The sequence below is a fragment of the Poecilia mexicana genome, unplaced genomic scaffold, assembly GCF_051168715.1.
Source record: "Poecilia mexicana isolate PSO_F unplaced genomic scaffold, ASM5116871v1 scaffold_6, whole genome shotgun sequence".
Taxonomy (NCBI): Eukaryota; Metazoa; Chordata; class Actinopteri; order Cyprinodontiformes; family Poeciliidae; genus Poecilia; species Poecilia mexicana.
In genome coordinates this window covers 16,067,581-16,088,278 of record NW_028263375.1, presented here as the reverse complement: position 1 = coordinate 16,088,278, position 20,698 = coordinate 16,067,581, and the positions used below count along the sequence as shown (strand labels likewise).

Sequence of the window (20,698 nt, the reverse complement as noted above, 5' to 3'; positions counted from 1 at the left end):
ATGATTGGGGGGATTTTTGATGACGGTGCTCAACAGATCTAGGTGCTTGAATAGCCTTCGAGGGGCTGCACAGGTGGGATCCAGTTTGCTTTCGTCTAACTTTGCCACCGTCACTTTCTCTCTATTTGAGACCCGCGGACCGACGGTGTCCAGTGTGGTGTGCAAGGCCATGATGAGAGACTTTGTGGGGAGCTAGAGGTTGACACAGAGGGTCAGAGAAAGAGGAGGGAGGAGGATGGGTCCCCAGTCAGATGACAACATAGGAGAGAAGGGGGGTGCAGGAAGGAGGCAGGAGGGGACAAGGAGGGGTAATGGAAGCACTCCAGTGCTCTCGCCTGGAACAGCTCAACCTTGGGCTGTAATTACCAACCATACATTCCACTTTTGGGGTGACATCTTCCTCCTCTTGGACCAGTGGAGGGGAATTAGAGGGGATCTTAAAAGTCAGAAAGAGTCAGAGAGTTGGGTTTTTCTGTGCTTCTTGGGTAAAAAACCCCCAAAAGAACTCACAACAGCCAATGGAACAGGTGCAAATATCACTCAATCAGCTGTTGGGAGTCGTATTTGGAGTTACTTGGTTGTTTGAAAATTCAACCTCTTAATACAACTTCAGAACGTTGTATTACTTTCCCCATGTAGTTCAATTACATTAAGCAAAGAAAGACATTTAAAAAAAAAAGCAACAAAACAAAACAAAACAAGGTGTCTACAGCCTGCATGTGCATGACTTGGAGCTGATCTGCAGGAAATAAATACACCACTGTTCTCTAACACCAGTGTTTACACACTCGGTAACCGGGTTGATTGTTTACATCTGCAAGTACACACTCGTCTCATCCGCCTCAAGAGCCTTCTGTGATTTTATTTTTGATTGTCTCCAGATCATCTTTTCTGAATCCAGCTGAAGGTTCTAGCCGTGGTGAAAGTTAAAATCCTTCTCTCTACACTACAAAACAATGGGTCTTGTTAAGAACGTACATTTTATTTGTTTTTATTTATGATGTCCTACCAGCAAGTAGTGTGTTTCAAATAAATCAGCAGGTGTGCCTGCATTTAACTCAGCTGTTGTGGAATAACCCACCAGAAGCAAACCACATGGGCAGCAAACCATATTTAAATGTTATGTACAATTTCATTAAATATTTTTGGGCTTCTCTAATGTTTTTCATCAGTTTTATGTTCACCCCCCACCCCCCTTACTTCAGTCTTTCCATTGTGACCCAACATTTCTGCACAGTCCTGCAGTCAGTTCATTAACTGCGCTGCTCCTGTGTTTTCCCAAGCACAACTTCAGCTCTGGCGGAGGAGGATTGTAGGAACTCGACGTGTTTGCCCCTCAGGCCTTGTAATGATTTGAATTGACTTCTGATTGCCCAATTGTACTGCAGAGCTTATTTTAGTTAAATGCCTCTTTGGTTGCAGATCAGGAGAGAGAAGGAGCCGGCTGCTCCGTTTGCCAAATAAACACGTTCGCCGACGATGCTGGTAATGATCTCATTACATGGAGCCAATACACCTGTGTACGAGTGGAGGGTGGGGGGCAGGGGATCCGGAGGGGGGCGGCGGGCCAGGGAGGACAAACAAAGCGTGAAATCACTAAATCACACTCATTATTGTGGGATATCAGTGGGGCCAGGATCCTAATGTACCATGAAGAGCATTCACTGCTTAATGGACATTTTACACATTTTTATGCTTTTTATATATTACAGTAAAACACAATTTCAACAACAGCCGAGCCATTGACTGTATTTCTGTTACCTCGTGAAGCCCCACAGCGAGCAAGCACACAATCAGAGGCTCTCCATTTGGTCTCCTTGGCTTCTTAAGGCCACGTGTTTGGGGTTGCTCCGTTTGTGTCTAATTAGACAAAAACAAATCTGGACCGGCGCCGGCATTCCGGGAGGCCTGCCGCGTGTCGCAAAAACGGCTCACGGCGTCTGTCGATCCACGAGCGTGGGAGAAACCCGGCGCCTGACCTCTTGTCATGTAGCACCATGAGCGTACAATGCCTGAACAGGATCCTTTCGTTGTACACCTGACCAAGAACTAATTTCACTGCGAGCCCTCTCCACCGGTAACATGGGCAAAGGGGCGGAGAGTCCCTGTTACAGCAACGCCGCTCTCGTTATTTCACAATTAATGTCGAGCCCTTGTTATTTGTCATCGCAAATACATGGCTCCGGTGCGGCTGGCGTTGTCGCTGCCATATTCTAATTTGTCCTCCATTATGGAAAACACTGGTGTCGATTAATTTCACTTTCATGGTTTGTACACACAACAAGTGAGTGTGAACGGTTGTTGTTTACCAGAAGCAACTACTCTTGTCCAATTTATACAGGCTAAAAAAATCATGCCGTGTTTTTAAAATTTGTTCTATAAAATGTTGCGTAAAGACTACTAAACAAGACCAGACATATCCTTCAACTGGTACGTGATATATCCTATTAATCTCCAGCTTTCTGCTTTAAAACAAATTATTTATAGGGCTCTATGGTGATCTCTCATTTTTTTAATTTAAGAAATAATCTAATTCTGTATTTCTGAAAAGAAAGTAGAAGTTTTAGAACTTTTAAGATAATTGATGTAAATTGAGCTAAATTAATAATTTTTTTCCCCCTGTGGATGTTCAGCGCTCTTGAGTTGAAGGTAGATGTGATCATAAAAAAAACAAACAACAAACCAACATCTGTTTTGTTTATGGCTGTGTTTGAGAAATAGCCTGATAAAGTAAATTTTGTAGATATGAATGCATACAATCTATAATTTTGAAGAAAACAAAGCTTTCCCCTTCTGAAAAATACTCTTTATACCTGAATCGAAAATTTTAAATGTAGTATTTTAGGTCAAGCTATTACATCAGACCAATAATAATAAAATAAATAAATAACACAGAAAATGTATTTACCCATCCAGGTCTGAGAGATTTAATTGGTTCTATCCACGTGTTATAATGCTGGAATGTTTTAATGTTATTTTTCCAATGGAAAGATGATTAGCAGGAAAAAGTATTGTTGTTTTTCCAGGTGGTTGGCTCCACGTTTGGCCAGGATAAAAGCATTTGTATGTCCTCCCTCTGTCTCCAGATATGTCTGAATGTTTTCAAACATATCGCTCAAAAGTTGTCCAAAATTTCAAAAATAATACGTTGGAAGGTTGTGTATCTTTACGAAGTGTATTTCTGTTAGAGAGGGTAATAGTTGTTCCTTTACTAATGCCTGAAAAGCTGAAGCATGTCTGCCTAATTGCTATTGTTTGGTGCTTCTGAACATTGAGAGCTTCTGTGGCTGAAGACGTAAGAATTTGCTCTTATTTTACTTGAACTGAGCCTGGTTGGAAATGAGTAAAATAAAAATTCTGAGAATAAAGCTTCTTGGTGCTACTCCTACAAATATAAAGCCACATTTTACCCTGTCTGCATTTTTTTTTTTTAAATATTTTTTGGCCACATTGTTTTTATTTTTATTTCCATTTCTTACCGCTGAAGCGATCTCTGTTCTCAGTCACAGTCCCCTCCATTACACCTAATAAGGTGTCACATAATTTCATTTCCATGCTTCACTTGTCAGAGAGGGATTCCAGTCCTATTCCAATTTTGAGTTTTAATAGATATTAGTCCTTAACACTCTTCTAACAATTAGGCCTCCCAGTTTTGCTCTTAATGAAAATCAGATTAAGACATATAATCTAATTACAGTTCATATTAATTCACCCTCTGATGCACTCTGGCTCCTGCGCTGGCCCTCAGTTTGTCAGTCAGGAGCCTCACCCTTATTAAGCATACATAAATGTGTAGCAGTTTGTGTTTAGACTGACTTAGTGCTGCCAAAACTTCTCCTCGATGTCGTGAGAGATAGTAAATGTCAAAAGGAAATAAAAATATGGCGAGGGGAAAAAGTTGATCTCATAAATTAATTCAACCTACGGGATGAAATGACCCATTTAGACTTGTAATTTAGAAATGAACTTCTCTCTCTCTATCTCCAGTTTTTGTCAGTTTTATCATGGCTACATGATTTGGATGGAGCCATGAAGCGGAGTCGGACTGATAAATTCTGCGGGTATCTGCAGACCCTCGTTTCATGGGAGAAACGCACTTATCAGAGCCCCGTTTGATGTGCTGGAATATCACACTGTGATTTAGTTTGAACGGCATGTCTGTTTTCATTTGCCTTCTCTCATTATAAACCATTTTTTTCTTAATTACTGCCATCACTGCGTAATTATTAACATAATTAACAGCTGATTTACCCCCCCCCCTCCCTCCCACCCCCTCGTATCCCGGTGCGAGCAGCGACGGGTTCCCGGGGCCAGAATCAAAACCTGATCTGAGATGAGAGGGAGAAGTCTTGAGCCACAATGATTCAATCAGTTTCATCACTTCAGAGAGAAATGATTAACTCCCACTGCTAGACCACTGAGCTACTCAATAAAATAAATTATATGGAAAATTGATGAAGACTTTAGTTTGCACCCACACACCCCTCCACCACCTCATTAGATTCAGCCGCGTAGAATCAAAGATATTTTCAAAATGAAACTAATCTTTGAAGAAATGCTCGCTTTTCAAATCTTTTTTTTTTTTTTTTCTTACTACCTCCTACTTTTGTCTCCTCTCTTCTGTCTCAGGCTTTGAGACGGCCAGGTCTTTTGCCCTTCACGGAGCTCATGTGATCCTGGCGTGTCGAAACCTGTCCCGGGCCAGCAAGGCCGTTACCCTCATACAGCAGGAGTGGGTGAGTAGGACAGCATCTGTCAACGAGTCTTGTGATTTGACTATATTACCTTTATAGAAACCTTTAAGCAGACATGAGCTGTGAGATGGGGACCAGTTTATTTAACTATTTTAATATTTTTGAATGACCGGAAATGCTTCACAATGAAGGCTTAGTTATCGGCTTAGTAAACACTTCTGATCTGGAGCAAAATCAGGCAAATCGGAAAACTGACCTAAAGTTTAGAAATCTGACAGCGTTTGCTGACTAAAGCTCTTGAGATGTTAACAGAATTCTTCTTTCTGCAAAAATAATCATTTAGAGTTATATAAATTGCTTGAATGAGAAAATAAATTTGGAATGAATGAAAAAAAACTTACTAAAGGTTAAGTTCAGACAAACACAGCTCTCTGGAGCAATGCTGATTCCTCTGTGTCTCCGCAGCGCAAGAGTTAAAGGGATGGAGGGAGGCGGAGGGAGGGAGGGAGTAAATGTGAAAGGGCATCTGATAATTACCTGAGATTATTGCTCTAATATCGCTGCACTTGTGACATGTGCCCAGATTTACGAGTTTGGGAAAATAAACAAGCGAAATGTGGGTGCTGGAGCAGAAAGAATAAGCTATTAGTGCAGGGTTGATTACAGAGAGCAGGACTTGAAGATGGAGGAGAGTGAGTGCTTGGCACAGATATGAGAAGAAAGGCTGAGAAGGAGGAGAAAAAAAGGGTAGTGGGGGGGGAGGGGGCGGGGTTGTAGAGCGGGAGACAAACGCCTTTAAGCGTGAGTAGATCTACAGTGTTTAAACTCGCCAAAGTCTCTAATTGAAGTATGCCCCTGGGGCTGTCAGTGCTGCTCCGCAGTGTGAAATCCACTGCTTTGTTTAAATGAGTGAGGAAAGGCTCTCGGTACCAGATTCTGTGCTACAATTGATTTTCAAGCTTTGCACCTGCCACAGATTCATCCCAGATACTTAATGTGGCTAAATTAACAAATGGAAGCAGCTTTTAAGGCATAAGTAAGTGTGACCTCTTGAGCGTAAATGATAATCTCCCATTTTGTGGTAAATTGGCATGTTGCGCGTGCAGATTTCTCACAAATTTTAACAATCGAATTAAGAGTCTGGCTCTCAGAGCATTAAATTAGCATTTCTGAAGCTGCCTTCGCTCTTCCTTCTCAGGAATCCCCCCTGTTAGAGGCTAATGAATTAAAGTCACAATATCAGAATAAATCTTGGCCACAAATTCTGCCCCTTTGGCGACATTATTAATAGATTCAGGAGAAGAATAGAGAGGAGGATTAATCTTTAAGGTGATGGATGGCCTGTGCTTACCTTCCCATGCTCCTATGTTAAGGTCATTTTGATAAGTGAGTATATTTTAGGGGTCCTCTGCAGAAAAGGTCATCATATCTACTTCCAGGTCCCTCGCAGAGTTCCACTCTGGCTGCCAGAAGTGAAGCCGGCGTCCCGATTGCGGGCGACCTTTGACCTCTAACTGCCTGCTTACTATTACGTGAAGCTCTCCTCTTATTCTGTGTCTGACTGTCGCTTGCGTCGCTTCTTGGAGGCGACTGTGATTGCTTACTCGAAGTTTAGGGCGGCGTGGCACAGCGCCGCCCCCGTGTTCTGACAGTGTGGTATGTTAGTGGGTTTCGTGACGGATAACGGGCAGGTCAGAACGGCTAGGAAGAGCGGGTCAGAGGGCTCATTCTTCCCAGCAAACAGCGCTGTGTTCAGTACAGCACAAGACAATAACAGCTAACGGAACGTCCGGGAATATTTAAAGCAATTGTTGCACCTCTTTGACTAGTTTCTAAATGAGAAGTTTTTCTTTTATTTGACACATTTAAATGTTTATATTTTTGACAACTTCTTTTATAATTGTGTTTTGCAAAAATATTCATATTTTGTCTTGTAACAGCCACTAACTTCAGAAATTTTTTTTTTTTTTTGCACGTTCCATGTGGTAGAACAACACAAAATAGTGCATTAAGGGAAAATGATGCATAGTTTTTACAAAAACAAAAGTCTGAAAAAGTGAAGCGTGCACATATCTTCTGCTGTTGTTACCGCTGTAAGGCCCTAGGGATATCTCTGTATTGGCTTTGCAAATTCTAAATTCAAATCTTTGCCCTTTTCTCATCTTAAAATTTATCACGGTCAGTCAGACGGAATAAACACTGTCTGCAAACATCAGTCCTAAACTCTAGTAACTGAATCTCAATTAGATTTAGGTTTGGATTTGACTGGGCCCTTCCAACACATGAAAAGCCTTTGAGCTAAATTGTTCTTATGTAGCAGGGTTTGGCCTGTATTTCCCATCAGCTCCAACCAGCATCCCTACATCCTGAAGAAAAGCATCCCGACCCCATATTGCTGCCACCACTGCGCTTGTTCTTCCGCTAACAGCCCTTTTGATTTCAAGTGATAAAGTTTATTTCTGGTTTCCTCAGACCAGAGGACATTCTTTTAGGTTTGACGCTTCCCCTGTGTGGCCTGTGGCAAACCGTAAACCGGTGGAGTGGACTACTTAAGTTGTAGTTGGTCGTTCTACAAATTCTCCCACCTGAGCTGTATGTCCCCCTCCTTTTTCCACGGTTTTTATGAGTTATCCTTGCTGCTCTTCAGATTAAAACTAATTAATTCTGCATAGAATTAACAGAGATAACATTGTATTTGATCTCCGTCGCTGTCTCATTGCAGCTGTCAGGTCAGACCTTTCCTGCAGGATGTTGGGGAATTCGAAAAGACAGAGAAGGGGTCTGATTCTCACTGCCTTCATGAGGTTAAAAAGTTTCTGTGTGTGTGTGTGTGTGTGTGTGTATATATATATATATTAATTGAAGTAACATGAAAACCACAGTGTGAAGCAGTGAAACCAAAACTAAAGCCAAAACATACATATGTTTGTATAGCCTGAAACACTGATTAACTACATTAATCATAACATGTTTTACATCCCGGCGTCTCTCTCTTTATATTAGCTTTAACTAGGATTCAAGCCTTTCATCTCTGCAGCTCTTGGCCTTTGCTGTAACTGCCTACTTTCTCTCGTGGCCCCTAACCTTTCCATCTCCCATTCCACTCACAGCACTAGCAGGTTAAGTTGCTGGTTAACAACTAAAGCGTTGCCTGCGTGCCGGAGATTAGTTTTTTTACCGATTGCTTTTAAAATTATGCTTATCTTCCCTCCAATGTCTTCCTCAGAGAGCTGTAATGGATTCCCCAGAGAATCAGGGTGCTGCTTTGTGGGCCAACCAAAGCCCTTGGCCCCCTGAGTGGAATACAACGCGCACAGATTCACTGTTGTTCCACTGTCTTATTTTGTAATTTCTTCCCTTTTTGCTAATCCAAAATGCTCATTTCCCCCACTGCCCCATTGTACAGCACATGCTAATGAGATGCTTTGTAAGGGCGTTAATTAGCGAGTTAGTCGCTGATTGCTGTGCTTGTTTTTGTTGTTTGTGTGTGCGTCTGTGTTTGTGGCGGGGGGTATTAATGTGGCTGCATGCCGCTGAGGAGGGTTCTGTCAGGGTCTGCTCTGGAACCAATTAGGCTAAAGCTCGGCGTCCACCGAGGCTGCTGGGAGGGGAGAAAAGAGCCTGCTGCTTGCAATGTCAAACAGCAGCATTAACACAGGGCATAGAGGCAGAGCAAGACGGAGCTGATAGGCGGCAGCCATTTATCCTGAGAAAAATACTTGCTGTTCTTTATCAGACATGTTTATGGTATTGCGTATCTGTTTATATTTTGGGATGTTATACTTTATAAGATAATACCACTTGTTTATTGATCTTGGCCAACATGGGAAAGTGACTAAGTTCAAGAATTTTATTTTTTTTACCTTTGCACATGATTATGTCTATTATCATTCTGTTATCTTTCATGCCTCATTTGAGCTGATTTTTTTTTTTTCATTCTTGAAATTTGCACAGCCATCTGAAAACTCTGCCTAAAATTTATAATCGACATTAGTATTTATATGTTGAAAATGTATAAAAAACTGCATGGAATAAATCTGGACAATTATATTTTGACATGAAAAGTCGAATAGTAATACCGGGAGAGCAGAGCGTCACTCGTGTCCGTGCCTTTGTCCATTTGCCTGCTGTGTAACCTCATGTGTCAGTCGGACAGGCCCTCTTCCCCACCGGCCACCATGCCACGCCGCACCACAGCCACGCTCCTCTCGCTGAGGCCGACAGGAAGTGACATGTATGAAATGCTGACCTGGTTAGTTGTGACCCCTCCAGGCTTCAGGATGCTGCTCTTTTTTTTTTTTTTTGCCACCATTCCTGTAACTTCCCTTGCACAATGACTTGCGTCCTCTCCACTCACCTTTTGGTTCTGACATTTTTTATTCTTTTTTTTCCCCCTAAAATCATCAAGAAAAAGGAAACCTATTTCCCAGGTCACTGAGCAGGCCCATAGTGCCACTAGATCATTGTTAATCCCTGTTATGTCTTACAGTATTGTAACTTAAACTTTTCTTATTTTTTGCCAATGTTATTTTACTGCCAATTTAAATGTTTTGACATCTTTAATAAGATTTTCTTTCACTTTTGTCATATGAACAAGGCTTCAAGTGTGGCTTCCTCGCCACCTTCCTCCCTTCTGCCAGTCTGCTTCCAAATCGCATCCTGTAAATCACCAAAGGAGCACCGGTTCTCCCCTTATTTGCAGAATAAGGTACTTTTAAAATCTGCCTCTTTCCTCGCATATTGGTGTCATGAGTCTGCCTCTCCAGGGAGACCTTCCCATCTCTCTTTATTTGCTTGTTTGTTTTCTACGCGCAGTCTGTCGTTGAACTGGGAATAAAAAGGCTCCTATGTCCTCAACTGTTTCCTATCTAATCTTGATACTGAGAGAGGGGGAAAGATGGATTGAAAGTGGGTGCAATTGCGATTTCAATTTGAGGAGGAAATCCCCCCACCCCGTTTTTCTTTTTTTTACACCTGATTTACCTGACTGTGATATTCTTCAAAACGCAACCACACAAGGATGAGGAATTCTTTACAGAGTGACTCTGATACTTTCCTAAACATTTCTTTACATTACAGGGGGCGGCTGCTTCAATGCCGCTTGTGGGAATACTGAACGAGGCTAAGTGTAGCACAGAGCGTTTGTCCAAAAGTGTAAGTCTTGAACACCTTGAAGTTTTCCAGTAGTAAGCATTTTTAGCATGCACGTCATTGTGCAACAAAAGTCCGCGTGCACGCCCGGGTGCACACACATACGCACGTGCACGGTGCCCACACCCATCCACATGGCGTTTATTTAAATGCTTGATTATGCATTTTGCATAGCTTTGGGACATGTATCACTCTTCCCAGACTGCTAATAAAGTGACCAGGGAGATGGGGAACCTAAATGAATCCTAAAGTGCCTTGCTTGCATTCCTCACTCTCTCCCTCTCCCTCGCTCCTCTGCTTAGTTATTCCAGCCCTTCGTGGAAAACCGCTCGCCGCTCGCCTCCGCTCCTCCTTATGTCTGTCTGCTACAGCCAGGTGCTTTGTCTCCTGTAGAGGTGTGGCCTGCTCCTAATTGCCTGGACCACGATGAACTATGGGCGAACGCTCTGAGTGAAGGAGCACCGTGGAGGAATAATTTTGAATAAATCACACAGTTAGTCCGTTGATATTTTCTGCTAAATAAGCAGTTCAGCAGCTGTCTCACAAGGAGGTGCGAGCGTTGGCATGATGGGTCACTCGCCATGGGTCATGTTTGGGAAGGATTTAAATGATTTAAATGATGTCACTGGTACTGAAGGGGACAGGCCGAGGAAGGATGTGTGAGGCGGCACCTCTTTGTTGTTTGAATCTGACAGATCCTCATCCCTCTCTCTTTCGCTTCTCCTTGTGAAAGGAGTACATGTAGCCCTGGGACCAGGGGCTTCTTATGATGGGAGAGGTGAGAGGTTGCCTGGATCTCTTTGGCTCGTTCTCTCCTCTTCCCTCTGCCAGCAGAGAATGTTTTTATTGAAGTCTGAGAAGTGCTGACCACAGAGAGACAAGTCCAGCATGCACTCTAATGTTTCAAATCAAGAGATGAGCCACTTGTAATAAGCTGCAGCCAAATAGACTGAGGCTACTTGCTGTCTGCCAAACACGAAAACACAGTCATGTTGATTGCAAAAACCATCTGGCAACAAGGCTATAACATTTATCTGCAATTATACCATTCTCTCCTTGCACAAGTACTCAGAGCCTCGGACTAAGTTCATATGAGCTTAGACTTAACTCTCTCTTTGGTGTCTCTGGGAAAAATAAAATGTCTAATGTCCTTTGTATTGTTTTATAATGGGTGATGCACTTACTGACAAACAGTCTGCATAGTGATGTGTTTGTAAGCAGTGCAGTTTGCAAGCAACTAATGTGTCTAGAAGGATGACAGAGTATTCAGATGGGATGAGTGTAGCGATGTTGACACCAGGTAGTTGCTGAAGCATCTGACAGACAAAGAGGACGGCACAGAGCATTAAATGTTATTACCAACACTTAGCAAGAGTTTGTTAGGGGTCACATTCTAAAAGGTGAAGAGACGCATATGACGACTGCGCACAGAAAACCTTTTGAAAGCTGCAGGAACATCCCATTTTTAGTACTTTGCTACAGTACAGTTTGTGTCACATTAAACCAAGGGCACAACCTCTATTCAATCTTTGTTCCTGTTTGAATGCATAAAATGGAAAGAAATGCACTGTTATTCTGGTGTACCAGTACCTTGGTATGATGTAAATTCCAGATTTGTTTGTTACAGATATTCTGCTATAAATTGTTACTTCTGGAACGTTGTGGAGGCGGAGTCAAATGTTTGATCCTGCCCATAACTGCTTACCGCTGTAGTTTTTGAACACCTTAAAGAGTAACTAAACCCAAGATCAACTTTTGTTTGCAGATAAACGATAAATTGGTGCTTTAAAATCCTATCTGTATCTTACTGTCCAAACTGTAATATTTTCATGGAAATTTGTGTGGCAACATCTGGCCTACAACTGCCTTAGTGCTGCCCTCCTGTGGTTGGAGGGTTTCACAGGCGGGATAGTTACACTTTAACTGCATCTTTTGGACACACCTAAATGTGTCAATGTCTGACCCTTATCTTCCGTTTACCAGCTCTTTTGTCAGGGATTTCATGAGATTGATTCTTGTTGAAGTGCCTCAGGCTTTCGAACAGTCGTGCACCGGGCGAAGCTGCGATGAGCGTCTGGGGAGTTGTGTTCATGTTTTTTTTTGTGAATTTCACATCCATGTTTGCATATCTGTGTGTTTTGTAACTGTGGTTTACAGCTTAATCGGCCTGCATAACCAAATGCATATTTATCACAGAGAAAATTCATGTTCACAGAATCAGACTTCAGCCCATATATAATTATCAAACACACACACACATACACACAGGCACGCACGCACACACACATGGACGCGTGTAAACATGCCACACGTTCACATCCACATTTCATTAGTGAGGCAGATTCAGGCAGCAGTAGATTAAAAACAACGTGTGTTTTTACAGGTCCATAAATCAGGCGGAGGACGAGAAGGATTCATTTAGCGAACACCAGGCTTGTGGCGTATAGTTGCCCTCACGTGACTAATGCTTAACTGTGATACGTTGATACAGTGGCTTTTTATTAGTTTCATTCTCTTTCAACCCATTTCGAGGATCATCCTTCACCTGGTGATTGGCTCGCCGAGGAGGCTGCATGTTGTTTATTTTTGCAGAAGATTTATTTATTTTTTTTGATTAAAAAGCTTGCCCCATTTTAACTATGATTAAGCCTGCTCACTTGCAAATGCTCAGACCTACAGTACAGAAATAATGCGTCCTAATCCTACACAGCTTCATTGATCTTGTGTCAACAGTATAAATAAGCCACTGTGTCAAGTTATTTTTACCCCGCACCTGCTATTTGGACGGAAAAAGCCAGGTCAGATCCGTTTCTCTTTTTATCCTGTGTGCCAGCCCTCCTGCAGGACTCCTAGATGTAGAAGAGGAATGTTAATCTGTTTGTTCTGCTCATATTTTCCAAGCGGAGCCTGTGTTTTAATGGTGTGTGAAGCACAAACCCATAAAGTGTTTTGTTCATCGGCGTTGCTCTGAAATAAACGCGCACGACTCGCTGACAAACCGTCCCCAGCTCCACCTTTAATACCGAATTGTCTGCGCTCCTTTGCAGGCCTAGAGGCCTGCTTATGTGTTTGTGTTTATAGTTGCGCAGCCCCTGGTTTCAGCCTGAGACGCGCATCGACACACAGGGAGCAGGTGTAATTTCCCCTGCACTAAAACCCCAACAAGTGGCATCTGGGGAGAGAGGAGCATATTACAGGTTCAAGCGGCTATGCTCCCTTTACCACAGAGAGCTACAAGCTCTCCTGACCTGTGACCAGGCTTAGCTCTGAATGTATTCGCTGGGGGAGGCTCAGAGGTGTCGGAACTACCTCACTGTTTCTTTCAGTGTGAAGCATTTATTAGGGTTCATGCCTGTTTGGGGGGCCGCAGGGCAATATTATTTCCTGTCCTCCAGCTGAGAAGTGTGTGTCAGTGTGTGTGTGCTACTGTAGAGGTTTTAGATAACCAGCTCCATATCGGAGCGAGTTTCGGGATTGGTAAATATATCAAATAACTGTGTAATAAAGTGTGCCGTAAGCCAGTGAACACAGTTTAACCTCTGACCACTAATTCCCTAAGTCACAGCGCTATATATATGTAGACCAGCGCAGCCGCACTGATTAATTCTGCGGTGGACCGTGACGTGGAAGAGTGTCGTCTCAAACTTTCAGGGGCTCCAACAGTGATGTCCTCTCATGGATCTGGTTAGAGAACCCAAGAGTAAGAATAGTTACAGCAGAAGTTTGAAACCACTTTTAATTTCTTTAGATTCATTCTAAAGATTTTTTTTTTCTTTTTTGCAATTTTTTATTTAGGTTTTCAGCCTTTATGATGCACTTTTAATGTTTTTCTTTGGATTTTGCCCATTTTCTCTCATTTTTCTATCCAGTTCTAATACAGCTTTCTACCTTAGATAAACTGAATGTGAAGATCCTGTTTTCTAGAATAAGTTGAGCAAAAATAAAAACAGAACTTGATGGTGCTGTGGTGGCGCAGGGGCAAAGCACGACCCACGTATTGAGGCCTTGGTCCTCGTGGCGGTGGTGGCAGGTTTGATTCCCGGCCTGGCGACATTTGCCGCATGTCTTCCCCCTCTCTTGTTGCCCAGTTTCCTGTCGAACTACTTTCAAATAAAGACCGCTAGAGTCAACCAAAAAACAAACAAAAAAAACAAAACTTGATCCTCTGTCATCAAATTGATAATTTACTACATAGCAGATTTTAAGTTAATATCTCTTTAAAAATTCCTTTGTTGACACTAAAATGGTATTTTGCACACTGGCCAACTCACCCTTTGGGTTTATGATAGAAAAAAACAAGAATCACACTATTTTCAACTTTCAACAAAGGGACTGAAAATCAATTCTTTTTTTTCCAAAGTCAGAAAAAATTGTCTATGAAAAACTTAATTTTATATTATATGTAACATAAAACTTCTACAAAAAAAAATAAACGCTCACACTCCCTGATTGCTTCTCATAAACAATATCTGACTTATCATATTATAATAGTAGTTTGTAGCATAATTAAACCTTTCCCAGACTGTTATGCTTCAATTCAAACTCCAAATACATTGTTTGATTTAACACCTTTTATTTCACTTTCTTAATTTGATAGTGAAAAACACCGGAGAAGTAAAAAGTGTTTGGCTGTTCTGAAATTAGTGGACTCAACCATAAATTAAAATCTGTCTTAAATGCTTTGTTAATGTTAATATTTTTGTCAAACAATAACATTTGCTTTCAGAACTTGGAATTTATAAATTCTCATTGTATTTGGAGGATATAGAAAGTTTTATTTTAGCTGCTCCTTTTGTGAAATTCTTAGCCATTCTCTGTGGCAGCTTGTAAAATATTCTGAACTCTTATTTAGATTTTTATTTCCTTTTTCTGTTTTGATTTTTTTTTTTTCGATTATACCTAATGACTCATTTGGAAATCAATAAATCTTGATCAGATATATAGCACATTTTCAGCAACAAGGCAACACAAAGTGCTTTCCAGGAATCAAAAGGAAATAGAAACAAAATATTTTAGATTTGTTTTTGTTTGATCTTAACTGCGAACTCTTTTTATTTTTACTAAAAACAATAAAAGGTAAAGCACAGCACAATCCTTTGGGAAGGTAAAAGATATTATGAATGGTTGTTGAAAAGCGGTATCTGGCTTTAGTGCTCCTTTTTGTTCTATAATGAGTTGCCTTTAACTTTAACATCTAGAGGTCATTTGGGGTTAAAAACATTCTTGGGCAGTCCTCTTCCTTGTGGAGCCCAGGTGGGGCAATTTTTTTTGCTTTAGTTTCTTTCATGGGGTCCGTTTCAGTCGCTTGATGAATTTCTTTTTTGTTACTTGTCGAGCATTTCCGGGGCCCTATGTGCTTGGCAAATGCAGTGCCAAACGTTACAATAAATTAGGCTACTTGGAGCGCTGCCAGCTTAGCATGAGCGTGATTAGGATGTAGCCTTGGCATGAGGCCAGCAGCTCCTTCCAGCTCTCCGATGACCAATCCATGCAGGTGCAAGTGAGCCCTATGTAACGGAGAAGCTACTACTGCTGCTACCAGCTTTCTCCATGGAGGACTCATGCTGCCACTGCAACAATGAATCACAGCAATTTTACTATTGCGGTTTTGAACATGCTAACTACAGCTGGGGGAACTGTCACCCTCCATCACAACTAATGGGGAGTACACTGTGATCCTGTTGCACCCCAGAAGAACTTTACAAACCGTATTCTGGCTAATTCTAGAAAGTCTAGAAAAGTTTACAGTCAACAATAAACAACTAGTTCAATTTAAGTAAATTTAATACCCTTACATCTTTTTGCTCTTGTCATCTTTATGTGAATTTAAAGGTTGCTAGTATCTACTTGTACTTGGAGAGTTAATACAGCGGCATTAACTTTTTCCTGAACACATGTACGTCTATGTGATTTTGTTAACCTGCCCCAATAGTCCTTGAAAAGAAATCTCCTTTTGGTTCCAGTGATTGACAAGGTGGAAGACTTGCCAGGAGGATAAAGGCGGGAACCGAGTATGAGTGAAGAGAGGGCTTGAAGCGGGAGGGAGGCTGGGTTATGTGGGGGCGAGGGGCTAAGATGCTCATGTATTAAATCACACGGCGGCCCAGGGGTCGGATTCATCAGGACTGATTCAGAGCTATTGAGTTTGGACTCCATCTCCCATAAATCCTGGCATGTGACGCTGATGGATGTGGGCCATAAAGCCTCCCGCTCTGACATGTGGAGAGTAACATGGGGAACCATGGGAAAATGTGAGTGCTCCAGGTTAATGTCAACGAGGCCTGGGAGTGAAGAGGGGATGATGGAAAGGAGGACAGTCAGGTACAGCGAGGGATGAGAGGTGTGGAGAAAAGGGATTGAAAAGATTGAGTGGGCCGAGAGCAGAATGTGAAAAAGCAGAGTATTTGTGGAAACTCTGAGAAAGTGTTTGCTGCGACATTAGCTGTAATTCAGCTGTCATCATGCTAGTTTAAGGCCAGGCTGCTTGAAGTATTAAAGCATTAATAAGCCACATTAAACTATTAATCTGCATGAATATATCAATCTTATAATCGATCAGAAGTCAGCCTGAGGGCGGGATTCTTTCTTTTCTGTCTCAAATTTAGAGAAGCAATGGAATTTCTGAATGTTTCTCAGATTAAGATTTCTTTACTATCACTCAAAGATAATTAGATTTTGCCTAAGGATGTTAGGAAAAAAAAACTAGGAGCAAGTAATTAATGTAACTGATCACACTAAAGTCTTCTTACAAGAGATTCACAAATAAATAATGAAAAAAGCACAAGTTAAAACGTTGCTTCTTCAGGCTAATAGTTGGATGATGTGACTAAAGAAATTTACATTTAGGATACTAAATAAATTAGTTAAAAATCTAACTTTCATTTACCACGTCCACGACATAGAGGGTAATCAAAACAAAGACCGGCAGGAATTTTACAGGAAAAGCAGAAGAACAAAGAAAAGCCCCTTAACTGAATCTTGGATGGTTTCTCAGGACTTTTGTTGACTCATCTGGGCAGAGTTTCTTTATGAGGTCATGAAAACACTTATATTTTGGTGATTCAGACACACCAATTGTTTGTGATAAGAGATTGTTGTAGCTAAATCAAAAAAAATTCAGCAGAATTTTAGAATAAGATAAGATAAAAGTGGACAGTACAAAATGAAAGCAACAGAAATAAAAAAAAACAATAGAATAAAAACAGTTCAGTGTAAAAATACACCATGCACTCTATCTAAAAATATGAAAACATATATAAGTTTTATATCCACTCAAGAAAAATATTCCACTTAACAAAAAAAAAAAGAGGCTTGGAGAAAAGCAGTTTTGTGTTTAAAATATGTCATCTTGTGAGTGGAGTGAAGTGCAGTGGTGCAGTGCAATGAACAATCTTTTAGGAGATCAAAATATTTTTCCCATTTTCCAAATGTCGATGTTGAGCTGCATCCTGTTTAGCCTCTCTTTGTGGAAGGCTGTGTGTTTCTGATCCTTCTGTGTGTGACTTTGTGGGGTTTGATTTATGATCAAGATAAATATACCTCATTAAAAAAAAAGCCATATTATTATTATAATAGTCCAAGCTATAGAAACTGCAGAAACTGACTAGACAGGAAATGGAGAGACATGTACACTTCCTCATTAACAGAGCCCCACTTGGACCATAAAGTGCCATCCCACTGTGCTTGAGGAAAATACCCCGATTATGGGGGTTAGAGGGGCATTGCTGCCCTAATGAAGCCTTCCACTGCAGTCGTTTATGATATTGGTACGGGTGGTATAGTGACTAGGCCTATGGGATGCACCAACTTACGAATGGACATGAGATAACATTTGCAGTATATTTGTTAGGACAAGAGAGCTGAGGGAATACATGCTCACAACTCATTTGGAGGAGTCAGTTTTACAAAATTGCAGCTAAGGAAAATTAGTTTTTATGAAGAGTCAGGGGAGAAGCTAATTTAACAAAGACCCAAAAGCTGTGAGAGAGGTATGAGGGTATTTGTATGCAGTCTGGCTCTGTTTTTCTTTACCTTGCCATCTTCCCTGTGTAGCTTCTTCTATCCAGCTGAAGAAAAAGAAATGATTGTGAGTAATATCACTTATCATTATCCTGTTTTTGCCTTTAATTTACATTTTAATGAAATGATATATCAATAAAAAGATCTTAGTTTGTTTAATCTTCCAGAGAAAGACTGTAATCGAAATTTGTCGAGATTGGATTCTGAGGGTAATCTGCATATTTTTATGACTTAGCTGCCAAATGCGTAAGTTACCCTATTTTTAGACTTGCATCGACAAAAAATTATTGCCTTTTTCTCCAGAGCTCTTACGGAGTCGTGAAAAGTGTGCTTAAGGATGGAACGAAAAAGTATGAGTATGGAAAAGATTTGCCTTTTCAAACTTCATCTACTGATTTCGTTAGAATATAAACATCAGGTATTTTTAGGGCGAACTATTCCAGCAAACAGAGATCTGTTCTATACTAATTACAAATAAGCCATGAAGCATGTGTAGCATTTTCTGTTTATTTTGAGGGGCAAAAGAATGAGAATCATCTCGTCCAAGTCTGAGGCCATGGTACTCAAAGGATGGATTGGATCAGTCTCTTGCTGGATGAGTGGTACCTTGGCTTCTTTGTCACAAGTGACGGCAGGATGGAACGTGTGATTTATAGATGGATTTAGGTCTTGTATGCAATAATGCAGGTGTTTCTCTGATTTATTGTGTTTCACGTTATTTATTGTCCTTTCTATAGTTAAGCCCTTTCCTATTGTCATGACGTCTGGATAATGACCAAAAGAGTCGCTGAAAGCAAACGACTGAAATTAGATTCCTCTGACAGTAACCAAAGTCGCTTCATCCCTGCCCTGCTGCCAAGCGGGCCAGAGACCGCTCCAAAAATACGAAGCAGACTTTAGCAGGGGTCATTCTGGGTAAATTCAACCAAAACAAACGCGCGAGTCCAATGCTAGCGGGAGAAATGGTCTCCCGCTAGCTCTAGCAATATATAATGCTAGTGGGACTGTATATATATATATATATTATTTGTGGTATTGTACATGCCTTCCAGTTTTGTAGTAACATTCTACTACTTTATTTTGTCTTTCATAAGCAGAATTTAATTCTAAGATAATCTAAAAACACAAGTACTTCTTAAAGTCCTTACAAAAGCATTGGATGGTTCTTACATGCTAATCCCCTTCCCACTCTCTTTTATATCTTCTCTTAGCTTCCTAATTACTCACTTCTTTTGTCCCTCCCCCCAACATCACCACAGGAGCTACCCGAGGCCCTCATGTCCACCTCATTTATCACTTGGGTTTGATTCCTCTGCTCCAAGTAAGCACGAGGATAAAAAAAGAGTTGATGTGGAAGAGTAAAGAGTCCTAACAAACCCTCCTCTGTACACGCTCCTTCTTTTCTGCCTCCCTTTCCTTCATCGTGTGAGGGAGAGATGAATGCAGGCAGTGGAATTAATTGCACTCTGTTACTGAAGATCAGCAAGTTTGCTCAGTTGGCGTGCTGATCTGCCATATGGCTGCCCACTAGGTGAACGCTTTGATTAATGTTGCCCACTCCCTAGTTTTTTTTTTCCTCTCCGCTAATATTTGATTCTGATAACTGGAAGCTCAGCTCCTGTTTCTGGATCTCCACATTCAGTTTTTTTTTTTTTTCTTTGCTCACCTGAGCCATCTGTATTTGCTTGTGAAGTTTGGTTTCCTCCTCTCCTCCTATCTTTGTTGCTTTTGTACGTTTTATTTCCCAAAACCTTTGAGCAATCTGTTATCATTGTAGGCAGTGTTGGGCATCAGTGAGATTAGAGACGAGGAAGAAAGGCCGGAGTGTTTGTGTAAGAGAGGGATTTGGACCTGTGGGTACGACTCCTTCACACTTGATTAGGCCCCTGGTGTGTTCAGTGTTTCTCTATTAGCTTCCTTAGCCTGTTGTCTTCTTCTGTGTACAGTGACTGCGCTGTAGCCCAGAGGTCTTAGACACACAAACACACTAACACAAGCTATGCACACAGTCAGATAGGACACTGTGCTCGGGTTCAGGCAGTAACAAGGAGGTGAACAGATGCCGGAGTCACAATATCAATAGGGCTGACTGTGGGTAATAATACCTTAGCACGGTTCAGCCATAAGACAGCGCTAACTAGAGAGGCAACTCTCAAGTGGAGCATTAGCTATCTGCAAATCACACCATGTAGTGGTGCTAGTGTGTGTGTCGGGTTGTTTCTGGCCTTAGGACTCCCATTACACGTCAGAGAACCAGTTTCTGCTGCAGGGGTGCGCTGGGAGGGTGTCAATGCCACTCTCGCTCTGTGATAAAATGTTCTCACCTGGGGTCACAAGTTCAAGTTTCTCCTTTCCTCCCCTGTCTTAATGAGGCAGCGATGGAGCGCTATGCAGACACCTATGTAGAAAGATCTATTATAATCACATGGGTGCTTTGTTTTCCCTCTGCTTTATGGCCTGTTCCTGCCGCCCGTCTGTCTTGGTCTTCCTCGGTCTTGTTAAGTGCTGCCATTCTCCTGTGTTTGGATGTGGCCCAGAGGGCCCTTAGTGAGACCAGGGGCTCTGAATGAGCTGCAAACCCCAGCCAGCGGGTGCCCACAGTAGGCTGCCAGTCCCCCTAAATCTCCCTGATTACCTAAGGTGGCTTCGGTGTGATGGGGGTGTTACAAAGGTGGTGGGCTCTCTAAAGAGGCTGATTGAGATGCAAATGGAGGCCATAATTCAGAGGTAATGCAGACCTGAGCACCCTTAGCCTCGTCCGTTCCTGCTCACCTCACTCTCTCATCGTTCCCCATTTACTCCAGGATAGGAGGAGGGACTGTTATTGTCTCGAG

General features: G+C 41.7%; 1 protein-coding gene across 1 annotated transcript in view; it reads left to right on the top strand.

Moving 5' to 3' along the window:
- wwox (WW domain containing oxidoreductase) overlaps positions 1-20,698 on the top strand; it is a 153,000-nt gene that overhangs the window by 9,986 nt on the left and 122,316 nt on the right. Inside the window, exon 5 of the mRNA XM_015010830.2 lies at positions 4,630-4,736. Coding sequence (XP_014866316.2) covers positions 4,630-4,736 — 107 coding nt within the window. The remainder of the gene's footprint in view (positions 1-4,629; positions 4,737-20,698) is intronic.